The following is a 21,626-nucleotide window of genomic DNA, read 5'->3' as shown; positions in this document are numbered from 1 at the left end:
AAGCCTAGCAAGCACATATTGTATGTGGTGCAGATACTTAATCCTCAAGGTTTTATAATCATTAGACAAACGGTCGAGATTAACTAGTAATGAGTGACTATGTGTCGCGCCCATTCCCCCGCAAAGATATTTTGGTAGATGGTGACCTTGTTATTTAACCAATCTTGCTCAAATTTTAGACAAGTGAATGTCAGTCCCCCCGTTTGGCTTAACACCCTGAAATTATACTGGGTATTTTTTATGTTGTGCGTTGAGCTATTCGAGAAATTTCATGTCAATCCTATTTATGGGGTATATTTGTCTGTAAATTAATAGCAGAAGCAACACAGTGGGGAGCATATTTTGCCTCTTTTTTACATAGTGTTCAGGAACAGTGACCAGCTCATGGTATTATGTAATCCAAATACAATGATAATAACCTTGATAATAAGATGATAATAACCTTGTGGGGTGGGAGGGTAATTTTCCCTACTAAGGTCCTCCGCAGTGAGCCATTTACAGCCTTGAATATATATGACAGTAGATGGAATTGAGTTCTGCAGAGTGTCTTCAGCAGGTTGCATTTTGTGTTTACATCTGCAGCAGTACAGTATATACAATGGCAGGAGCATGGATTTAAAGCACAGACAAGTCAGAAAGAATCTGAAGCTAACTGAACACATATTAACAGACAAAAATCTTATTGTTTTTGTATATCTTCACCAATACAACTGCTTGCTGACAAATGTTAACTCTGGATATAGAAATAAATCTTGGGGATCGTTGAAACTTGTGGAAATGATGCCACAGTTAATAAAAGCTCAATGCAATCCATCAAAATATTAGTGTCTGACATTTTCTGTACAGATATTGAGGTTCACAAACTACCATGCACAAATTCGTATGTTGACTTTATAGATACAGCTTATAAGAGCCCCCTCAAACAGCAGCCAGACAAAAAATGAACCAAAAACAGTCAAAAAGAAACATGTGTTCTTTTAATGCAATTGTTTAAAATAAGTGCTGATGTAACAAAGTAGTAGGCATGAAAGTACCAATTCAGCTTAGTTTTGCTTAATTTTGAAATTGGCAACAACAAAAAAATGGTAAAGCAAATAAGCTGCAGTGTCATCATATGCATAGTAAAACATTTGCATTGAGTTCTGTATATACACAACAGTTGAATAAATAAACCACACATCAACCTAAGGAACTGAGCAATGTACAGTTTGAAAGAAGGCAGTTGGACAGAGAGGCTCTTTGCCCACTTGACACAACAAGTGATTTTTATAATTGCATAGTATATGTACTGTATATTTCATTTCTGGCATAACTGAAGGCTTTGTGCCCACACAATAAAAACACAGGAACACAATTCAACAACAAACTCATATACACCACAGTCAACGTCGTTGCTAATATATGGCATGTGAGCATGCTGATACTAATGTAAACTAATAACTACACATTACAAAGATTGCATTGAAACAAACAAGCATTTCTTCAATGTACAGTAGTTGAAGGCATTCCACGAATAGCAAACTCTATATGACTGTATGTATATAGATTTTTCAATTGTAATATATATTTATTTAAATTTACAAACACTTTTTTCTTGTGGTTATGATGTAGGTATCATTAATGGTCGGAAGTTGTTGATTCATTTGAATAATTGCGGTAACTATTTGGATTATGAATTTTACAAAAAGTAAAAAAAAGTGCTCCAAAGTAAACATTGCTCAGCGAAATGAAGAAAAGTAAAAATAACGTACCCGATGACACTACATTACGTTGAACCCTCCACAAGGTCATAACTAGCTCTGTAACTATACTCTTTGTTTACATAACCTTTAAAAATTATTTCTATTAACTATAATGTGTTGTTAAATCAGGTTTGATTTTGTGACATTCATACTGATATTTAAGGAAGAATAAAAATGAATACTAATTCGGCCCACCATGAGATACTAAGTAACACATTGATACACCATCAACAGCAGCGGTGTACTGTGAGGGCCAGCAAAGCTTTGTCCGATGGCCTAAACACTACCAGAGGCACTGAACTATAACTTATTTGTTCCATGAAATTGTATTAATTTACAGTCTATCTTCATTTAGTAACTCAGCTCTTGGCTGCAATGCTTCCAGTACGTGAATGTGTATGTTACTTTTTTTGTGTCCAATCAAGATTGTCAATAATCTGCCCAGGGCCTTCAGAATCAGGAGTGCTGGCTCATGTCAAGCGATAGGGCAGTTTTTTTTTTCTCCCCCTGCTTTCCTATTTACAGAACCTCCTGCTTCCGATGCACCTGATGTTAGTAACATCAGCATTCTTCCATCCTGTGGTTGGTTGATTAACATTCAAAGTTACCAGTGCCCTTGAATGACACATGGAAGACAATTTATCCTGGTTCAACACAATGGTGATTGACACAGCATTGCTCATCGTTCTGTGAGTTATCTTAATTTTTTTATGAGAGAAATATTGATTCTGAACTGCTTCAGTTCTTTAGAGGTGATGTATTTAAAAAGGTTAAGTGGGTTATTGCTTTAGTAATAATGGTATTAATGCCAAATTCTGGAATTCCACACATTGTGTTTTTCTTCTGTTATCAATAGTTTGTATAATTGGGATGTGTTAGTGGTGGTATTAATCAATCCTGACTTTTTCAGTAAAACAACAGTATTAAGTTGACTATAAACTATGCTCACTAATGTGGATGTGAAGTCCTTCCCAACTAAAAGCATTGGAGAATGTCCTGAGCTCTTGTAATTTGCAAGCGAGCAACCCAATCAAGCAAAATGCCCTGCAGCCTTCAGCTCATCATTTTCCGTCCTGTGGTCCAGTTGGTTCTGCAGCCGAATGACCTGCTCCAGTTCTCTGATCTGCCGGTCCGTTTTGTGGCTGACGAGTGTGCGGTAAAAGTGAACAGCGAACATAATAAAAACCACTCCAAAAGGCACCATGATGCATGTGGAAGCGATGGCTGCAGCTTGGCCAGAACTTATGGTATCATTGTTTTCTGTGTTGCTTTTAAGGGGTAAGAACTTCACCCAGCAGAGCAGCATCACCTCTGTGAGGAAGAGGAGGGTGCCAATGACAGTGGAAAAGGCCCAGGCCAGTTCAATGTGGCGGTGCATGCGCTCATGTGGAGACTCGTTCACCGAGTTGAGGTTGTGAACATTGCTAACGGCCTCAAGATTAGGGAGGATGCAGGTGCTGATCATGAGCGCAAAGAGGTGCACGGCTACTAGCACTGTGGTGCAAGCACTGAATGCTATCAGCAACCCTGGAGGATATGTATAATCCCTTTCCAGTTGAACCTCCACCATGGCAACCTAGTAAAAAAAAACATCACATGAGACAACTGTAACCACAATGCAGTCTTCAATCACTTGTATCCTCAGTAAGTGAAAAACATGCTTTACTGGGTTGAGAGATTGACTTGACCATTAAAAAATATTCCATTCATGTGCCCTTAAAAAGTCTTGAGTCACTCTGCACAGAAATCAATTAATGCGGATGATGGTGGAATAATTCCTTGAAGGAGAATAAATGCTTCACATCGTTGAGATGTCAAGAATACTCTGGAGGATGTATGTATATCTGATGTAACAATTATTATTTCCACATTAGATAAGTAGAATTTAATCTGTGCAATGGCACACATAACTCAAACATGCTGAAATGTCTTTTTGTGTTCATAGAAGTAAACATATGCCTGCTTTTTTCGCTTTACAGACTGCTTTTTTTTGCGGATGAGTAGACAAAATGGCTGTTTAGATAAAGGTTAGAGGTAAAGGTTGGTAAAGGTTGTAAAGGTTGCCGACCCCTAGAGTACTCCATTGGTTTTAGCCTTTGTTCACAAATCGGGAATACTGTCTTTGCACATATCTGGCTGATACTCTTTGCTCATATTCAGATATATATATACTGAATACTACCATGCTGATCGGACAACAATTCACAGTGCATATAGATAGTCACATTAAACATTCCACAGAGATTGTGTGAAGGTAAAGAAATGTAATATTCATCAATGGCCAAGCCAATGAACTTGATTTCACTTAGGGAAGACAACAGTGAAGTCAGCAAGGTTCACAAACAAATAACAAGTGAATTATTGTGAAACTAATTTGGAAATCTCAGTTCAAATATCAGAGTCATACATAGTACATGTTGGTTTAATGAGGTGTCTAAATTGCCCAAAGGTGTAAAAGTAAGCATTTAACCCTTAGATGCATGAATGACTGGACCCTCTGGACCCTACACTCTTCCATAAGTGGGTCAAAAATGACCCATATTAGAATCAATGTGTTTTTAAGCCATTTTTACTTGACTATGCCAATGCTATAGTATTCCAGATTGACAGTATCTCAGACAGGTGTAATACCTATACTGCATATTATATTTTACAAAAACTATGCTAGCGTTAGCTATTTATAAAGTATGCCCAACAATACATATAGCAATGTTAGCCAGCTAGTGTTAGCTAGTTAAAGTAGGCTAATTTGTTGATAATACTAACAGTCATGAAGGACACACACACAATGTCATATGAAGATAATACTTACATGTATTAGCACTTGATGTGTAAAATAATCTTCCTGAGGGGTGACACTTCTGATATAGTCTGTGTGGTCTACAGTTAATTTATTCCTGACAGCCAAAGTTGATAAGAATTAAAGGTTCCTATTGTATTCCATAGAAAATGCATGTGAGTCATTTTTGACCCACTTATGGAAGGTTGGGGTAGTAACACAAACACAAAAAATTCTTAAAATGTATAAAAGGTAAGTCAAAAATTAGAATGGCATGATATCAAAAACATGGTTTTTGAGGAATACCTGGAATATGAAATGATAACAATTTTTAATTATGAAGATATTTCAAGAAAACAACCTGACCCACTTATGCATCTAAGGGTTAAACAAATAAGTAAACATAATCAAAACTACATTATCATATCCATGCACATAAAATACAAGATATACTGTATCTATATTTTTTAATGTGCTTCCTGACTCCCTTATGAGCTTGTCATTTCAAAAAAAAGATCAGCGTGTGGCAAGATAATGCAACCCTTGTGTGAAATGAAACGTGTTACGTTCAAATGCACTTCTGCTTATGGCCTTACTTGTGAAACCAACGAAACAACTGGGCACCACATTTTGTATCGTAATGTAATTGTTATGATGGGCAAAAAGCCTCCAGTGTTCACAATAAAAAAACACTTGCTAGAATTCGATATTTAGGCCTGGAGAATGACAAGACCTTGAAAGCAGTCGTGTGCGTCACAGTCTATGTTGAGTGGATCCACTCTGGTCCTCCAGGTAAAAGAGAGGAAATAAACTTACCATTGCGAATCCCGACAAAAGAGCTGAAGTGCGGCTGGTAGCTTTCAGTTTGGCCCGACTCAAGTACAATTTTCTCCATGACAGAGCCTGCAATGAGTGCTCGTTCAAACTCATTACGAAAGTTGCCGAAGTTTTGTTTGGGGAAGAGTTATTCCACTCCTTTGTGTCGATAAAAAGCAAGCCGCGAAGAGCACTAGCTAGCTCTGCAGGAAGCAAGTCCAGTCGAACAAGAGTTTACAAAACGAGGAACAAAACGAGGTCGAGCTATCACACCATGACAAAACTTTCCTGCAACAGCTGACTGTCAGAAACATGAGATACCCAACAGGGGGTGGGGGGGTCGAGCCAAGGATCGGTCATATCGATACCATAGGTGGTATCACTGCATACCTGTCAACATTGCATTTGAAAGTAAGACACATTTAAAATGAAGCAAATTCAGGTCTTGCCCCCCGCCCCCCATCCCCATACGAGTGATTGTAAAATTGAAAAACGATTGAAAAATAAGTAATAGAAATCTGGATTAGTATCGGTATTGTCAATATTATATACTTGGAATCGATTTGTAGTATTCGTCCACTCCTCATACCCAGAATTCAAAGCGTGCACAGTTGCACTAGAACGCCCCCTTGCGTCCGGAACATGCACAATCAAATGATGTCTGTGAAATGACATGAACTAATCAGACTTGCATCATGTAACCAGATCACATTTAATAGTTGAATCACAAATAATTATTAATTTGAAAAAATAAAAAAAATAGTTTGGATTGACAATGCCAGAGGGATATTATTTCAATATACTTATTAAGGTGGCTGTAGTCTGCAGTGGTGTAAAAATTAGCTCTTCATTATGTTGAAAGCCGGTTCTACTATTTTGCCCTGCAGTTAAATAAAGCAAGAATCAGTTCTCATCATGGTGCAATGCAGTATTATGTCACTGCAAAGTACAACCACAATAATCAACATATCGAAAACATCTATCCACAGTGGGTATTATTATCTATATACACTAAAATGCTGCATTGTTTTGTTACTGCTATTGTGTTGAATGAAATGTCCACTGGGTATTGGGTAAAAAAGCTGAGGAGTGCAATTTTCACCAATCTAAATGATGTTATCAATCCAAATTATGGAATGTACCACTGTCACGAGACACTCAGTTCACCAGACAAGATTATACATAAGATTGGGTCTAAGAATGAGACTTTTAGTACTATAAAAAATAGTACAATAAGTATAATAAGCATATGACAATATACTGCTGTCTAATAATGCATTTTTACCAATTTCCGAATTACTTTACTCATTTATTTTTTACTCCGTTACACTCTTCTGCACTGTGTGTATGCTATCAGCCCCGCCTCCACCCAATAAGAAAAAGAGACTGCATAACTGCAAAAGGGCTCACTCCATTGATGCTGTTGTTCTATGGAACAAACACACCAATGTGCTGAAACCAGTACACACAACAGATAATAGAATAGTCTGTGGTCAAACATGATGGCATCAATTGGTGTAGCTCGTGTCAAGCTCAATACGAGATGCGTCATTTTCTTGGCAACCCTATATGACACAATTTGGTTTTTTGATCAGCTTTGAAAGGCATTTATCAACATCCACCGATCACATGTTTTGTTTTTTTACGGAAATTGACCGATATTGATTGCTGGCTAATCAATTGGAGCATCCTTAGTAGTTAGTGAATCAGTAAATAGTGAGGAAAACCTGCTGAAAGTTGCACTGACATGACCTTTGATCTTGGACATCACAAGCATCATTGACATGATTTCATCAGCTTTGCTCTGATAAAAACAAATTACTGCTAAACAACTGTACAGACACTGACCTCTATCCTGGCATGGGGACGGGTATATAATACTGATCAGTATTAGGGTTTATTCCTACTGTGTAACAAGGTCATTGAATGAAAAAGTTTTTTTACACCATGTAACTTGTTCCCTTTTCTTGCCATGTGAGAAAATCCAATGGTTTTCTTTTTAAGCAAGATGTTAGGATTATTCCAAATGGGAGTGTACTGACAAGGAGTGCTGTGAGAGTGGTGCTTTACTTTTATTTTTAAAAAAATTAATTTTTTTTCCAGAGGATTTGGCTAGAAATGTCAATAATAAATAATAAATAATAAATAAATAATCATAAATAATCCAAAGGGTTAGGTTTGATCCATTTTAAGATATACTGTAGCCTGTTTGCAAGGAAGTATCCATCCATCCATTTTCTATACCGCTATCCTCACTCGGGTCATGGGTGCAAGGAAGTAATTGGAGAAATTTGGGCGTTCTAAGCCCCCACAATCTTTAGGTTTTTCTAATGTTCTGAGATTTATTCCTGCTGGATTGTTTTTCCAAAGAAATGTATTTATTTATTAATCTAATGGGCTGCACAGCACTAGAGTGGTTAGCACACAGGTCTCACAGCTTGGAGACCAGAGTTCAATCCCACCCTAGGCCATCTCTGAGTTTGCATGTTCTCCCCGTGCATGCGTGGGTTTTCTCCGGGGACTCCAGTTTCCTCCCACATTCCAAAAACATGCTAGGTTAATTGGCGACTCCAAATTGTCCATAGGTATGAATGTGAGTATGATTGGTTGTTTGTCTATATGTGCCCTGTGATTGGCTGGCGACCAGTCCAGGGTGTACCCCACCACTCACCCGAAGACAGCCAGGATAGGCTCCAGCCCGTCTGCGACCCTCATGAGGATAAGCGGTAGAAAATGAATGAATGAATGAGTCTCTAAAGCCAAATTTCTGTAGGGGTGTGAGGAGAAATTTTCAGTTTACTCGATCAAATGTTTTTTCAGCATCTAATGAGAGTGTGGTTTGTAAATCTGATCCTGTAGCTGGATTCTGAATGTATTAATGAGGTTTTAATTGAAAATGAAACTAATAATAGGTGTTATTGATGTACTCCAAGGAATAAGGAAGACCTGGCAAAAGCCAATAGCTCATTACAGGAGACATACTACTGTGAATTCATTAAAACATTGTTTTAATGCTAAGCAATGTGCTCATCTGCTTCTATCATTTTTTATTTTGCAAAATTCCTTTAATTGGGTTTTTGAAAACATCAACTTTGTTTTGCACAAGGGCTCTATCACACCTGAGCTAAACTGCACAATCAGCAAGTTGGCCTCAAAATCATTCAGTGATCTTGAAATATGTTCAAATGAATCTTTTTATATTTGTATATCTTCATTATATCTTTGTATATAAAATCAATCTTTGTATCACTAATACTGGCCCAATATTTACTTGATATTAGCATCGACACCAAAATGTGTGGTACTGTCCTTGTTTGTAATGTCCTGTAAATTTGTGTAATTTGGTCCTGTTTGCTTAATACTTGTATTAAAATAAGATTAAACAGTCTTAAAATTACTGTCTCTGAAGTGATTATAGTAACATTGATCGACATGTGCACATGAAAGGTCAAGGGCTTCTGTTACATAAATCATAACGTGTGGTGGGAATGAACTATCTTTTGTTAGGGTCCATGTCTTAATTTCCTCGTTCAGTAATGCTACGTTCATGCTCCTCAGTCACGCTTTTAGGGTCGTTTCATCATCAGTTCTTCAGATTTGGTTGGTGCGTATGTACACTAAGGTAAAGTTTTACAGAACCGCGCCACGTGCGATTAGTTCTTGTAACATTTTATTTTATTTTGTTATTTGTATTTATTAAGTGTCGGCTGTGGTCATCGGTGTTTCCGACGTTTCGCTAGCGTCTTGAACTCCACCTAATGCACTCTGCCAGCTGGCTACATGTCGGCTTGGTGGGAAGGAGGAAGGAGGAGGAGCCGGGTGGGGGGAGTGAGCTGTGTTCTCTCCAGTCTTGTTCAGCCATGTTAGATTTTTCTGCTTTTCACCAACGATGAGCGAGGAGCCATGGCCTTGTCATTGAGCGGAGACGATGAGGAATATGATTCAGAGTCCGAACAGGTCAGAGCTGCTTATTTAAATACTATCGTTATGTGTTTTTAAAAAAAAAAACAAGAATCGAAGCATAAAGCGAATTTATATTTTTAACGCAGCGTTGTTTTCCCTCAATTAACACTGTATCTACAAGCTTCACCTCGCTACCCTGACTAATTGAAAGGAGAAATGCGTGTTCAAATCCGTTATGTGTGGGTTATATTTACTTATATGCATAATACCGACCGTTTAAGTGCGTTTTAGATGAAATGAACACGTTGGAAACACTGTGTTCTCCGTGGTCACCGTTTATCTGCTGCCACTGACCCATTTCGCACTGTCCACCTCTGAAAACAACACACAAGTTGGGTGACATAAAGAGTCACATGTCAATGGCACCACGACGAATTGCTGCTACTACTGCAATGTGTTCATCACGTTTCCTACTGGAAAACTATGCATTTCCTCACACTTCCTTAAGTTGCACTGTCTTATTAGAAGGCATCAAGCCAAATGTTCAGAAAGCAGGGGCCATAGAGGGGGATGGGGAGAGGGAACAATGAAGTGTGTCTCCTTCTGTTGCATGTAGAACATTGGTCCAAATACAACTAAGTGACCCCTTGGGCACAAGAACAAGCATTAGCCCCCCCCCCCCCAATGATCCCATGATATACTGGCAGGAACATTACTGGTAAAGTGTTTCTGCTGGAAGTGTGCCACTGTGCCACTGTATGGGGACAAACTTCATGTGTGTCCATAGAGCATCCATGCTTTTCATTGCCTTATTCTTTCTCCCTTTCATGAAGCAGGTGAAATGTTACACAATGTGTTTTACATAATGCACAACAAATACCCCTAATACAGGAATGCAATGTTTATTGCCAGATTCCATACTAAGCATGTTCGCGTGTTTACATCTGTGGGCATAACACACATGTAAGTATTTAGAATGTACAACCTTTTAATACAAAGTACATCTGTCTACTCATAAAACTAAAAGGAAATTGCTAACTTGTGTGAGTCAAGTAAAGTATTACAACTTTTAATTTAATGCTTTTGCCAATCCAAAACATAAGTTGAGCATTTAAAAGCTGGTTGTTGCATTACGACAAAAACAATGCTTTTCATTGTGAGGAACATGGGATTTCATCACAATCTAATTTTACATCTAGTAAATTCTGTAATCTTCTGATGATGGAAGTGTCACTGCGGAATCATTGGACTTAAGAAAAACAATTTTAAGTGAGGTATTTATTTTGATCAAGTTGCAGTATTAAAACAGTGTGAATGTTTGATTACTCAATAATGAGCAGTGATAAAAATAGAGCATTTGGTTTGAAAAATATCCTTATTAAGAGTGATGATATTTGGGCAAATTAATGTGTTCCGTCTTCCTACACCACACCCACGAACAGTGAATTATATCACCTTCTCTGTTTTGTACCGTTGTCTCCCTGGTGTTCAGTGCAAAAAAAAAAAAGTGAGAAGCAGATGATGGGCCTTGTGACCTTGTCCCTCTTAAATCCACGACCAGGTCAGAGGACTGTAAAATATAGGCCATTCTTTTGGTCATCGTCATCCCCAAATTCTCTGCATATTAATGCAGATCTTTTGTAAAAACAGCTGATAAACTGCTTTGCGGATATCTACAACTATAAAAGAAATAGTGTGATGACAGTTGAGGGCAACCTTGCAGCTTCATCCCTTCATAAAAGTCATGTCAGATGAATTGAGACTTTGCTATTTACAATACTTAACACTTTGATATACACAAGCTTTTATCTTTTGCCCCGATTATTCTAAGACATCAAAGCCACAAATCATTTCAATATGACACAGTGCACACCACACCCACAATGACCTCAGTTATAAATATATAATAGAACAATTGCCTTCCAACGTGAGTGAAGAGAAATAAAATAAAAATTATCTTTGCTATTGGATGACAGTGTATGGTACAGGTGTACACAAAACTATCCTAACTTCTCCTCAGGGCAAATAGGGAGTGTTTCTGTTCAACATGAAGGAACATGTTCGCTTAACATAATCAGGGAAGTATAAATGAGTCAACTGAAGCAGGACCGGCTTTTGCTGTCTTTCTACCAAGTGCCACCTAAACACAATGCTTTTTTGTCGTTAGCCTGGAATGTCTTGACTGGCGGGTCACCTGACAAGGCATCTTTTTGGCTCAGCACTGTTTCTCTGTTGGGAATTTAGATCGCTGTTGGCAACAGAACAGAACAGAAAATGCAGAGACTACTTAAGTGCTAACCTGCTCAAGCAGTTTTAACGTCCCATTTTTATACAAGAGCCTGTCAACAAACTCGGATGAGTGACAATGAACTAGCGACCAATTTACCACTGCTGTATGGGGAAGTAGATGCTTTCCCAGGCTTTTAAATGTCACTTGTTGTCAAAGAGCTGTCATTATGTTCGTAATAGTAGTTATACAACAATAGGTGAATGCTCACTGTAAAACAAACCTCTGCACTCATTTTTCACACATCCCCTGCAGTCCTTAAAAATCATATCCACCAGCAGAAAGGCAAGCGTGTTGCCTAGGTAACGTCTCCAGTTGGAATAAGGATCTCTGTAATGCCCTGTGATTTGTCATTTTTTTCACAGTGATTTACCGTCCTTCCACAGCAACCGCCGCAGTATTAAAAGGGATGAGAGAAATCCACATTATGTTTGAGTGGTGTGTGTCACATGATTGAGTCACCATTCTGCATTTTGTTAATGTTATTTGTTTTGATGAGTCACTTAACCTGAGTGTAATTCATCATCCTGCCAAGAGGATCATAGCAGTCTCTTCCCCTTGGAGATTAAAATGCAGAATGGCGGCAACAAAGAGTTAATTTTAAATGAGGTTTTAATATTCGGCAGATGTATTTATAATCCTGCATTATGTTACTCTTGCAGCAGCGCACAGCCAATCGTCCAAAGCCCAAGATGGCGACACCGTCGGCTGTTAAGCTGCCATCCAGTCGCAGCTCATCAGGAGCTAGACGGAGGAGAACGCGCTGCCGAAAGTGTGAGGCGTGCATGCGGACAGAGTGTGGGGAGTGTCACTTCTGTAAGGACATGAAGAAGTTTGGTGGCCCGGGCCGCATGAAACAGTCCTGCATTATGAGACAATGCATAGCGGTGAGTCAGCAGTTTTTTATGGGGAATGGTAGCGGTAAAACTGACATTACTAAGTCAAAAATAAGTGTGAATACATGCAAGAATTCTCATTCACAAATAAAAACATTCAAACTAAAAATATTTTTCCTGCACTTTTTCCATGTAGCCCGTTCTGCCGCACACAGCGGTATGTGTAGTGTGTAAGGAGGCTGGGAAGGAGGATACATTGGAAGAAGAGGAAGACAAGTTCAACTTCATGCTAATGGAATGTTCCATCTGCAATGAAATTGTCCATCCCAACTGCCTCAAGGTAACAAAGAAGCAACCTGTGAAAGACTCCTCAGTCAGATCACTCATCTGGTGACTCATTAGTTTCACTTAGTCGTATGCCAGGAACGCCAGGTCATTGTAACATTGGGGGAGTGACTCAGCACTTTTGAATGAAGGTGCCTGAGCAAGAGCAATTATTAACCTGACGATGACATCAACCAGTGCTTCATCACATCACATGGCCAGTTGTATCACAACAAAACTTGGCGTGAAAATGTTACAGTATCCTAGTTTAGTGAAATGAATCCAACCACACCCTTGTTGTAATTTGTATGTAAACACAACAGGTTGTTGCTAATATAGGCATGGTCAAACCAGTTCAGCAAACAGTGTGGTCCTTGTACAGTGTGCTCCCACTGGCATCACTGACAGTTTCATAGCTGGCATAACAGTCTGGACCTCACCCACTTCTCTTTTTACAATGTGCTTTGTCAAATTTTGCACATTAAGTTTGGCTGAGGTTTAACTGTCAAAACAGACACCACTGTCACTTTCACTTCCTTTGTGGCGCTTGCGTCAAAGCAAACTTTACACTAGGGCGGCAAATAACGATTGCTTTCTTACTCAATTAATCTTTTTTTTTATTAATGAAGTTATCAGTTAGGCCCTAGATGATCCAAATTGATAGGAAGAAAATACACACATTTAGTGTTTCAGAAAACAAGGCAAAACAGTCAATCACTGTTCTCCAAGGTCAAAGTTGATGTGTGTAAATATTTTGGTGTACCTAAAACACAAAGAAGATCTGATTTTAGAAGAAGAAGATATTCTTCATATCCAAGCTGTTGCTGCCAATTGGAGGAAAATAGAACTGTTGCCCCCCTGCTGGGACAGAAATACATTGCCTACAAGTCTGAAATTCACACACAAGATTCATAAAACTTTGATTTGTAGCTCCTGTGAAAACAGGTAAAAGACATAGATAGACATCTTTGGTAGTCAGCGCTACTTTTTGAAAAGACGTCTATAGATGTCTTTGGCAGTGAATGAGTTAATATCCAAGCAGAAGCTGTAGTAGTAGATTAACAGATCAAAACATTTAGCTGTTTGGACTTGCCTGCACCCTTAATGACTGTTACCATTAATCGCTATGAACAGTAATAATGACAGCAGCGGGTCTGCACAAATGTATTGTAGTAAACATGCACTCTCAAATACGCTTGAATGCTTCACTCTGCATCATTTTCTTGTATTTTCCTGGTTTCAGTTTCAAGTTCAGTCTGTACAGTACCGATAAATAAATAGATATTAGTTTCTCAATAGTGTTTCAAATTGGGAGGGCATGAAAACATCTCTCTCCCCTAGGGGACATGACAAAATAGAACTGGTGTAGCAGCACCTGCCTTCCCAGTGAAACATATGAATATGATAAACTATGATAATAGCAGACAGTAGGAATTGCCTTTGAGGAAATACATGTGACAAATGCCAATTACGGGACTTTACAGAGTGAAAGATGACATATTAAAGGATATATTGCATTTTTATGGTATGTTGTAATTTATCTCCAGTCTTTTTTTGTTTTGTTAATGGTGGAATCCCATTCTCATCGACCGTTGTTTTTAATGCGAATGTTCACAGGTGAGCGATGCATCTGGCGTAGTGAACGACGAGCTGCCAAACTGCTGGGAGTGTCCTAAGTGCAACCATGCTGGCAAGAGTGGGAAAGTGAGTACACATATGTGGGAGGCATTCCATTAGGAAACACTGAGATGAAATTTGAGATGCTCCTAAGGTCAGATATTTTTTCTGTGAAACAGTCAAACAAGAGTTGCTTGTTTTGAGCTCTTTGGAATATGCATTAGGGGCATTTGAAATGTATATCAGGCTATGTCAGATTTTTCACACACACACAGATTTTTTCACACACATTTCCCCCATCTGAAAACAAAGTCTCCATCCACACATCCAGGACATTTTAAGACAATCTCTCGACTAGAAAACAAATCACAGGCTGTTATGAGCATGCCGAAGTAACACCATGGACTGTAAGTCAATTAAGTTATTTCCAGTGGCGGTATAATAGCAAACATGAAGAATCACAGGAGGGGAGCGCTTTTCTTTTAAGTTGTTAAATCACATTTTGTCTGCAAGATTTATTAAATACAAAACTCAAACAATTGAACTGAATGTTTCCTAGTAAAATGCAACAGACGTTGATTATCAGGGTCATGCTGTAAAGTGTACTTATTAATGTCAGCTATGTGTGTTCTTGTAATCTTGCTGGATTGCCTTCATGACAGTTATATAGCACAAAACATGCATAGTATATAAAACAAAGGGAAGCTTAGAAAAAGCCAAAACCTGTGCAAACACATTAGTGGAAGCCGGGTTTTTGAAAGTCTTGAAAAGTCCAAAATGCATTTTTTTTAAGGCATTTAAAAATGTATTGGTGTGGAGCCCCTTTATTAAAGTACTGCTACTTTCTGTGTTTAGGGCCGATTCAGTATATTTATGCTGTCTTTTGGCGGGACGATAGGCTAAAGGTATAAAGTTGTCTCGCACTTTTCGTCCCTTTTGGTATTAAAGCAAAAACGGGGTCCAGGGTTCAAGTACGCCTCCAACCTCCCTGGCTCTCTGCTGAGGGAACAAAAGCCTGTGAAGGAGGATGGGGACATGTCTGCATCATTCAAACGGAGACCTGATAGAGAAGAAACGCCCAGGCAGCGACCCGAGGAGGCTCTCCTTCGGCAGCCACCCCTGCTGTCCCCCAGCAGTGTGCCCCGACCCCGGCTTGAGGACAAGCTTAGGAAGAAGAGAAAGCTCTTTGAGGATGAAGAGGACGAAGACCTCCGAGCAAGAAAGAAGGTTGGTGAAATCCAAAATTCATATACAAGGAACATTAGATGTTGCTACATACAAGATCCACAAAAGTCCAGTCATGTTTTGCCGAATGTTAATAATTTACTAGCAAATATGTCAGATGCAGGGAGTTGTTCATTCTTTTTTCTGTTTCTTTTCTGTAGGAAAGGCCAGACAACCCTTGTTTTTCTAAACTCTTGCACCAGATTAAAACTGAAGAGGAAGATGTGTATGAGGAGGATGATGAAGATGGAAGGGAACTAAATTTCCGCAGTTTTGGGGAGAGAAACGGGCGTCTGGGCAGTGCTGAGGACTTGGCAGATGACAGAGACTTGAAGAACGAGCTTTTAAATCCTTCCCTCAAAACGCCTGTTATGGACAGCGATCAGTCATACTGCAGCTCTCCCCAAGCTGGCCCCAGCAGTGAGGGCGGAAGCGAGACCCAGGAGAAAGGTCCTCGACCCAAAGCTCGCCGTAAACGCCGTGTACCTAACAGAGAATTAAGCAGAGAGCTGAGCAAAGCACTGAATCAGGAAATTCTGAAGACTGAGGACTGCCTGGCAAATGAGAACCGCCAGCCACTCAAGGTGGAGCCGGAGTCTGAAAATGAAGAACCCAAGAGGTTGTTCCGTAACAGCAGTGACCTGGGTGAGCAGAGACCCCACCTCAAGACCAAAGAGATGAATGGGACCCCCTGGGAATTGCGCCACTTCTACCCGAGTCAGATCACTCCGCTGGGCTTCAACAGGAGCACGCCAACTACCCGACCCGTGCCTCCACGCTCACCACCCAAGTGTGTCCAAATGGAGCGGCACGTCATTCGGCCCCCGCCAATAAGCCCTCCTCCCGACCGACTGCCTCTGAAAGATGGGAAAATGCACACCCTACAGCGTGAGGTTTGGATGAAGATCTTTAACCATCTCGCACATAAGGAGCTCTGCTGCTGCATGAGAGTGTGCAAGACCTGGAACAGATGGTAGGTGCAACACGCTCAGCTAAGATAGCAATTAAGCATGCTTTAGTTAGGAAGAGGGCGGCACGGCGGGCGAGTGGACCTCACAGCCAGGGTTCAATTCCACCCTCGGCCATCTCTGTGTGGAGTTTGCATGTTCTCCCTGTGCATGCGTGGGTTTTCTCCGGGGACTCCGGTTTCCTCCCCCATTAGGTTAATTGGCGACTCCAAATTGTCCATAGATATGAATGTGTGTGAATAGTTGCTTGTCTATATGTGCTCTGTGATTGGCTGGCGACCCCGCCTCTCGCCCAAAGACAGCTGGGATAGGCTCCAGCACCCCCGCGACCCTCGTGAGGAAAAAGCGGTAGAAAATGAATGAATGAATGAATGAAGTTAGGAAGAGGGCGGCACGGCGGGCGAATGGTTAGCGCACAGACCTTACAGCTAGGAGACCAGGGTTCAATTCCACCCTTGGCCATCTCTGTGTGGAGTTTGCATGTTCTCCCCGTGCATGCGTGGGTTTTCTCCGGGGACTCCGGTTTCCTCCCACATAGGTATGAATGTGTGTGAATGGTTGCTTGTCTATATGTGCTCTGTGATTGGCTGGCGACCAGTCCAGGGTGTACCCCGCCTCTCGCCCAAAGACAGCCGGGATAGGCTCCAGCACCCCGGCGACCCTCATGAGGAAAAAGCGGTAGAAAATGAATGAATGAATGAAGTTAGGAAGAATACTTGCTCTATTAAAACTAAAGTCTACAGTATGTTGCGAGAAGAGGTGTCACGAAACACCCTTTTCACTTCCCATACGATAGAGATATTGCCGCTTTGAATATTGACTGATAATATCAGCACGGGTTGTACATATTTTTATAATATTTTGTCGTGTGGAATGTTAGAAAAGCTTCATCTGACTAGCTGAGATGCAAGGCTCACTCCCTCACACCACATGCAAAAGCCAACTGTCAGTTTCTGCTGTCCAGGTGCTGTGATAAAAGACTCTGGACCAAAATTGATCTCAACCGCTGTACCTCCATCACTCCCCTCATGCTAAGTGGTATTATTCGTCGACAGCCACTCTCCTTGGACCTCAGCTGGACCAACATTTCCAAGAAACAATTAAGCTGGCTTATTAACAGATTGCCAGGTAAGATGGGAACTATTGTCTTGATTTGACTCTGTGTCAGTGTGTTAAAGCGATGCTGTGTCTGTCAGGACTGCGAGTGTTAAAGTTATCGGGGTGTTCGTGGGCGGCCGTATCTGCGCTCTGCACCTCCAGCTGCCCGCTACTACGAACTCTGGACGTTCAGTGGGTGGAGGGGCTCAAAGATGCACAGATGAGGGACCTCCTCTCACCTCCTACAGATAATAGGCCAGGTAACTCAAGGGATCGGAAGATCTAGTTTGGTCAATCTAATAGACATCAAATTCACGTTTTATGCCTTTTAAAATTAAGCAAAATGGTCTCATGACAGAATGTCATTGACTTGTTTAAGGTTTAGCTGAATTGAAATTTGTGATACTGACGGACAGGTCAGCTGGATAACCGCTGCAAGTTGAGGAATGTGGAGGATCTGCGACTGGCGGGCTTGGACATCACCGACACGTCCCTGCGTCTCATCAGCCGCCAGATGCCTCTGCTGTCCCGGCTTGACCTGAGCTACTGTAACCACGTCAACGACCAGTCAGTCAACCTGCTGACTGCAGCAGGGACCACCACTCGAGACTCACTCACGGAAATCAACCTGTCAGGTAATGACAGCGGTTGTCGTACAAAGCAGTGAGGGTTGTTCACAGTTCTTAGACCAAGGTTTTGGACAAAACCTTTTAGTTATTGAATTTCAATTCAGCCATATTGGTATAAAGTGGTGTGAAATAGGGCTTTCCCTCTTCCTGATTTTTTTTTTTTCATTTTGCATGTTTGTCACACTTAAATATTTGAGATCATAAACAAATTTAAATATTAGTCAATGCAACACAACTGAACACAAAATGCAGTTTTTAAATTAAACGTATTAAATGGGATCCGTTATGCTTTTTCCACCTTTCTGACACATGCATGCGGTTAGAATGTTTTATTCTCATGTTAGATGATGCCAAAGTTTCAAGTTAAATGTAGTTGGAATGTTGTATTCTCGTGTTAAGCAATATCAATGTTTCCAATAATGAGGTTTGTGCATTTAAGTGTGGGGGCAGACGCTTTTTCACACCAATGTATATGATGAACTGAATCGTCCAACCGAAGTCGTGAAAGAGCTCACTGTACTGGATGCAAAAATGGGAAAAACAGCTTCCCGTCTAAATACTCCATGATCGTTTGTAAGTGGTATTATTGCAAAGTGCAACAGTAGTGTCAGGCCATGTAAAGTTGCTGAGCAGGGCCAAATCCTGTGTATATTTTAGCACTGCTAACTGCAGAGATCCACACATTCTCTAGCATTAAGCTCAGCACACAAATGTGTGCCTGGAACTTCATGTAACGCTTCTCCACGGCACTGGATCTGCTAACTAGCTTTATGGTGCGGTTCAAAATGCCACAAGGTGTGGTGTAAATCACACAAGTGGAAATGTATGCTCTGTGAAGTGATTACATAAATCAAGTTGTTCTTATCTGACAAATCTGGCTGTGGGAATTTGGGCAGAGAAAGGAGAAATGCTGTCAACTTGTTTTCCTTGGATTGGTCGAGCTCCTTATTTCCAGTGAACGCATATCTTGCTTTTTCACCTTACCTCAACATTTTGGACAATTTTCAAGTTTTCAACTTTGTGGGAACCTTTTCTTGGCATAACTTTTCTTCATGACAAGGCTAGTATTCATATTAGGATGCATAAACACGTTCAAGCAGTGATTTTGAGTCAACATCTGTAACCAATGACCTAACAAATGTCCGGATGAATGAACTTATACAAAGTCTTGTTATACTTGATGGCAGAGAACTATAGATTATGTTTTCCCAGTGTTTTAGATAACTAAGATGTCACAAGATTTCACAAAATTAAAATGTGACAAAATTTTTTGGGGGCACTAGGCCTGGGACCATAATAAATAAATGAATCCCACATTAAATGAAAACGAACTTGATAAGTTGATCTTGATCAATATGTTGATAACTTCAAGATCAGTAGGGGGTTCATTCTGTGCATTGGCATGTTTACTCCATTGAACAACGGCCTAATCAGTATGAACCCTTTTAATTATAATACTGCATTAGATTTTGTATAGGACTCTTAAAGGCACCCAAAGACCAACACAATGAAGTGAAACCATTATTCATTCACGCCTCAGTCTCACACACCGGTAGTGGTCACCTACATCTGTAGCTACAGCTGCCCTGGTTTGCACTTATGGCCTCTCCAACCAAACTGAACTGAACTACAAAATATAGTAACAAAATTGGCAAAACTGATCCCTCCTGTTGCGTCTTTGCATTTTTGAGTCTTTGCAGTTTGAGCAACGGCGAACAGGTTGCACCAATCTATTTATGGCGGTCGCAAAATGTACGGGAAACACTTTTAATGCCAATGGATGTAGAATACGATTCCATAAAAGTGTCTGGAGTCAGTTGTGGAATTGACAGAGAATATTCTGAAATAAGAATCTCTTTGAACAAAAGTACAAAGTGTCAAGGCAGTCTGATAAAGAAAAAGCTTCAACATGGCTTCTTGTAGACATTTAATCATTAGTGTGTGTTGCTGTATTACTGTGCTTCATTGTAATTATCTAGTCGAATAAATGAACAACATAACAGATAACTTGAGATGAAAGCAAAGTGAAAGTACTGTATAACAAGTGAACGCTACATAGGACTTGTATTAGCTGATATCTTGCAATTACATGGTGTACTGTGTAGGGCACCCTATAAATAGTGTCGTTCTTTCCAGTTCTCATGACAACCACAACAGAGAGAACATTTAGTACAACTGTATGACACTATTTTGCTGCTTTTTCATGCATGCTGTAATATTCAGTAATTGGTGTTTTTGTTTTTGTTTCTAGTTTGTAACCGGGTCACAGATCATTCCTTGAACTTTTTCAAGCGTTGTGGGAGCATCTGCCAGATCGACCTTCGCTTTTGCAAGCAGGTGACGAAGACGGCATGTGAGAGGTTTATTGCCGAGATGTCTGTGAGCGTCCCATTTAGACTGAACGAGGACAAACTGCTGCAAAAAGCCAGCTAGTTCACAATGACCAAATGGATTGGAAAACAATTTGCACTTACTGGGGATATTTTTTTTTTCATACTTTGGGGGCCTGCGGTAGACCTGGAAATGGATGTCACAGTTAAAGAAGACAGAAAATGAACTAGCATGTGTTTGTGTTGAGATTGTATTTCTATAAAATGTGTTGTTTGTAACTGATGCGTTGGTGGTTTTAATTTTGTTCCTTTAATATTTGAAAGCAGTATTTTTATACAAACATGAGTTTACCGTGTGTCCACTCCAGCACCGAACATTGTGCCATCCTCCAGCTTATCTTTCTCATTGGGGCCCAAAATCTGTTGGGCATGAGGACACTTTTGACAATATGAATATATACTGAATATGTACAGTTACTATAAGTTCGATTTAAGTTATGATAAAGTTCCTGGATATGCAAGATGTATTTCAAAAATGGTGTGTCTAAAGCTTGTCATCAAGTATACATTTTTTTTGTGTGTGGTTGATGGTATTGCCCGACATTTACATATTTATTTTTTACTACAGTTTGTATTTATTCAAGTGTTGAACAACTAGTCTTCGAAATAGCTATCAAGCAGAGTTGGATCAAATATATGCAAATATTTTATCCAAAGTTGTTTACGATAGCTACAAGTGTATCGGTTAAGCCAAGTAGCTGAACGAACACATTTAGCACTGATTTAACATGATACAATGATACATACATTGTACTGCACACAGGTTCATATGAGCAAATATCTACAATACCATTGTAAATAACTCCCATTTAAATGACTCCATGCAGTCGGTGTTGTGTTTTTGTGGGATGTCTTGTGCTGTGGATTAACCTGCTATCGCCTCGAGTGAATGTGATCATGTTTATATTTGTAAATTCAAACACCCAAGTACTAATATGCATTAAAATACATGCATTTGTACCATCAAGATGTCTATTCTTTTTCTATTTAACAACAAATGTACTGCTTGCGTA

General features: G+C 39.9%; 2 protein-coding genes across 4 annotated transcripts; one reads left to right on the top strand and one right to left on the bottom strand.

Annotated features, from left to right (window-relative positions):
- Window positions 1–2,660: 2,660 nt before the first annotated feature.
- On the bottom strand, window positions 2,661–5,775 carry LOC131127994 (calcium release-activated calcium channel protein 1-like). The gene is made up of 2 exons (XM_058070450.2): window positions 5,338–5,775; window positions 2,661–3,318 (listed from the first exon to the last, which is right to left on the bottom strand). Exons 1-2 carry the CDS (start codon window positions 5,449–5,451, stop codon window positions 2,773–2,775), a joined length of 660 nt encoding a protein of 219 aa, XP_057926433.1. The 5' UTR covers window positions 5,452–5,775; the 3' UTR covers window positions 2,661–2,772.
- A 3,349-nt stretch (window positions 5,776–9,124) lies between these two features.
- kdm2ba (lysine (K)-specific demethylase 2Ba) lies at window positions 9,125–21,580 on the top strand. 3 transcript variants are annotated; one of them, XM_058070794.2, is made up of 10 exons: window positions 9,125–9,294; window positions 12,190–12,414; window positions 12,560–12,703; window positions 14,305–14,391; window positions 15,253–15,531; window positions 15,690–16,501; window positions 17,461–17,624; window positions 17,693–17,854; window positions 18,011–18,229; window positions 20,475–21,580. In XM_058070794.2, exons 1-10 carry the CDS (start codon window positions 9,241–9,243, stop codon window positions 20,654–20,656), a joined length of 2,328 nt encoding a protein of 775 aa, XP_057926777.2. In that variant the 5' UTR covers window positions 9,125–9,240; the 3' UTR covers window positions 20,657–21,580. The 3 variants fall into 3 exon arrangements, with proteins under 3 accessions (XP_057926777.2, XP_078645958.1, XP_078645959.1); XM_078789832.1 differs by having other exon boundaries at window positions 14,305–14,393; window positions 15,246–15,531; XM_078789833.1 differs by having other exon boundaries at window positions 9,141–9,294; window positions 12,193–12,414; window positions 14,305–14,393; window positions 15,246–15,531.
- The last annotated feature ends 46 nt before the right edge of the window (window positions 21,581–21,626 follow it).

The sequence above is a fragment of the Doryrhamphus excisus genome, linkage group LG3 (assembly GCF_037039965.1).
Source record: "Doryrhamphus excisus strain RoL-2023G ecotype Guam linkage group LG3, RoL_Dexc_Guam_v1.1, whole genome shotgun sequence".
In the NCBI taxonomy this organism is placed as follows: domain Eukaryota; kingdom Metazoa; phylum Chordata; class Actinopteri; order Syngnathiformes; family Syngnathidae; genus Doryrhamphus; species Doryrhamphus excisus.
The sequence above is the reverse complement of the archived record's forward strand: the minus strand, read 5'-3'. Positions and strand labels throughout refer to the sequence as shown.

What these genes read in the sequence shown, in the direction of transcription:
- LOC131127994 (XM_058070450.2), bottom strand. Translation starts at nt 5,451, where the DNA reads ATGAGTTTGAACGAGCACTCATTGCAGGCTCTGTCATGGAGAAAATTG. An exon ending in TTTTGTCGGGATTCGCAATG is followed by an intron (nt 3,319 to 5,337) that starts GTAAGTTTATTT and finishes TTTTTTTACTAG; the next exon opens with GTTGCCATGGTGGAGGTTCA.
- kdm2ba (XM_078789832.1), top strand. Translation starts at nt 9,241, where the DNA reads ATGGCCTTGTCATTGAGCGGAGACGATGAGGAATATGATTCAGAGTCC. An exon ending in TTATGAGACAATGCATAGCG is followed by an intron (nt 12,415 to 12,559) that starts GTGAGTCAGCAG and finishes TTTTCCATGTAG; the next exon opens with CCCGTTCTGCCGCACACAGC. An exon ending in TGCAAGACCTGGAACAGATG is followed by an intron (nt 16,502 to 17,460) that starts GTAGGTGCAACA and finishes TCTGCTGTCCAG; the next exon opens with GTGCTGTGATAAAAGACTCT.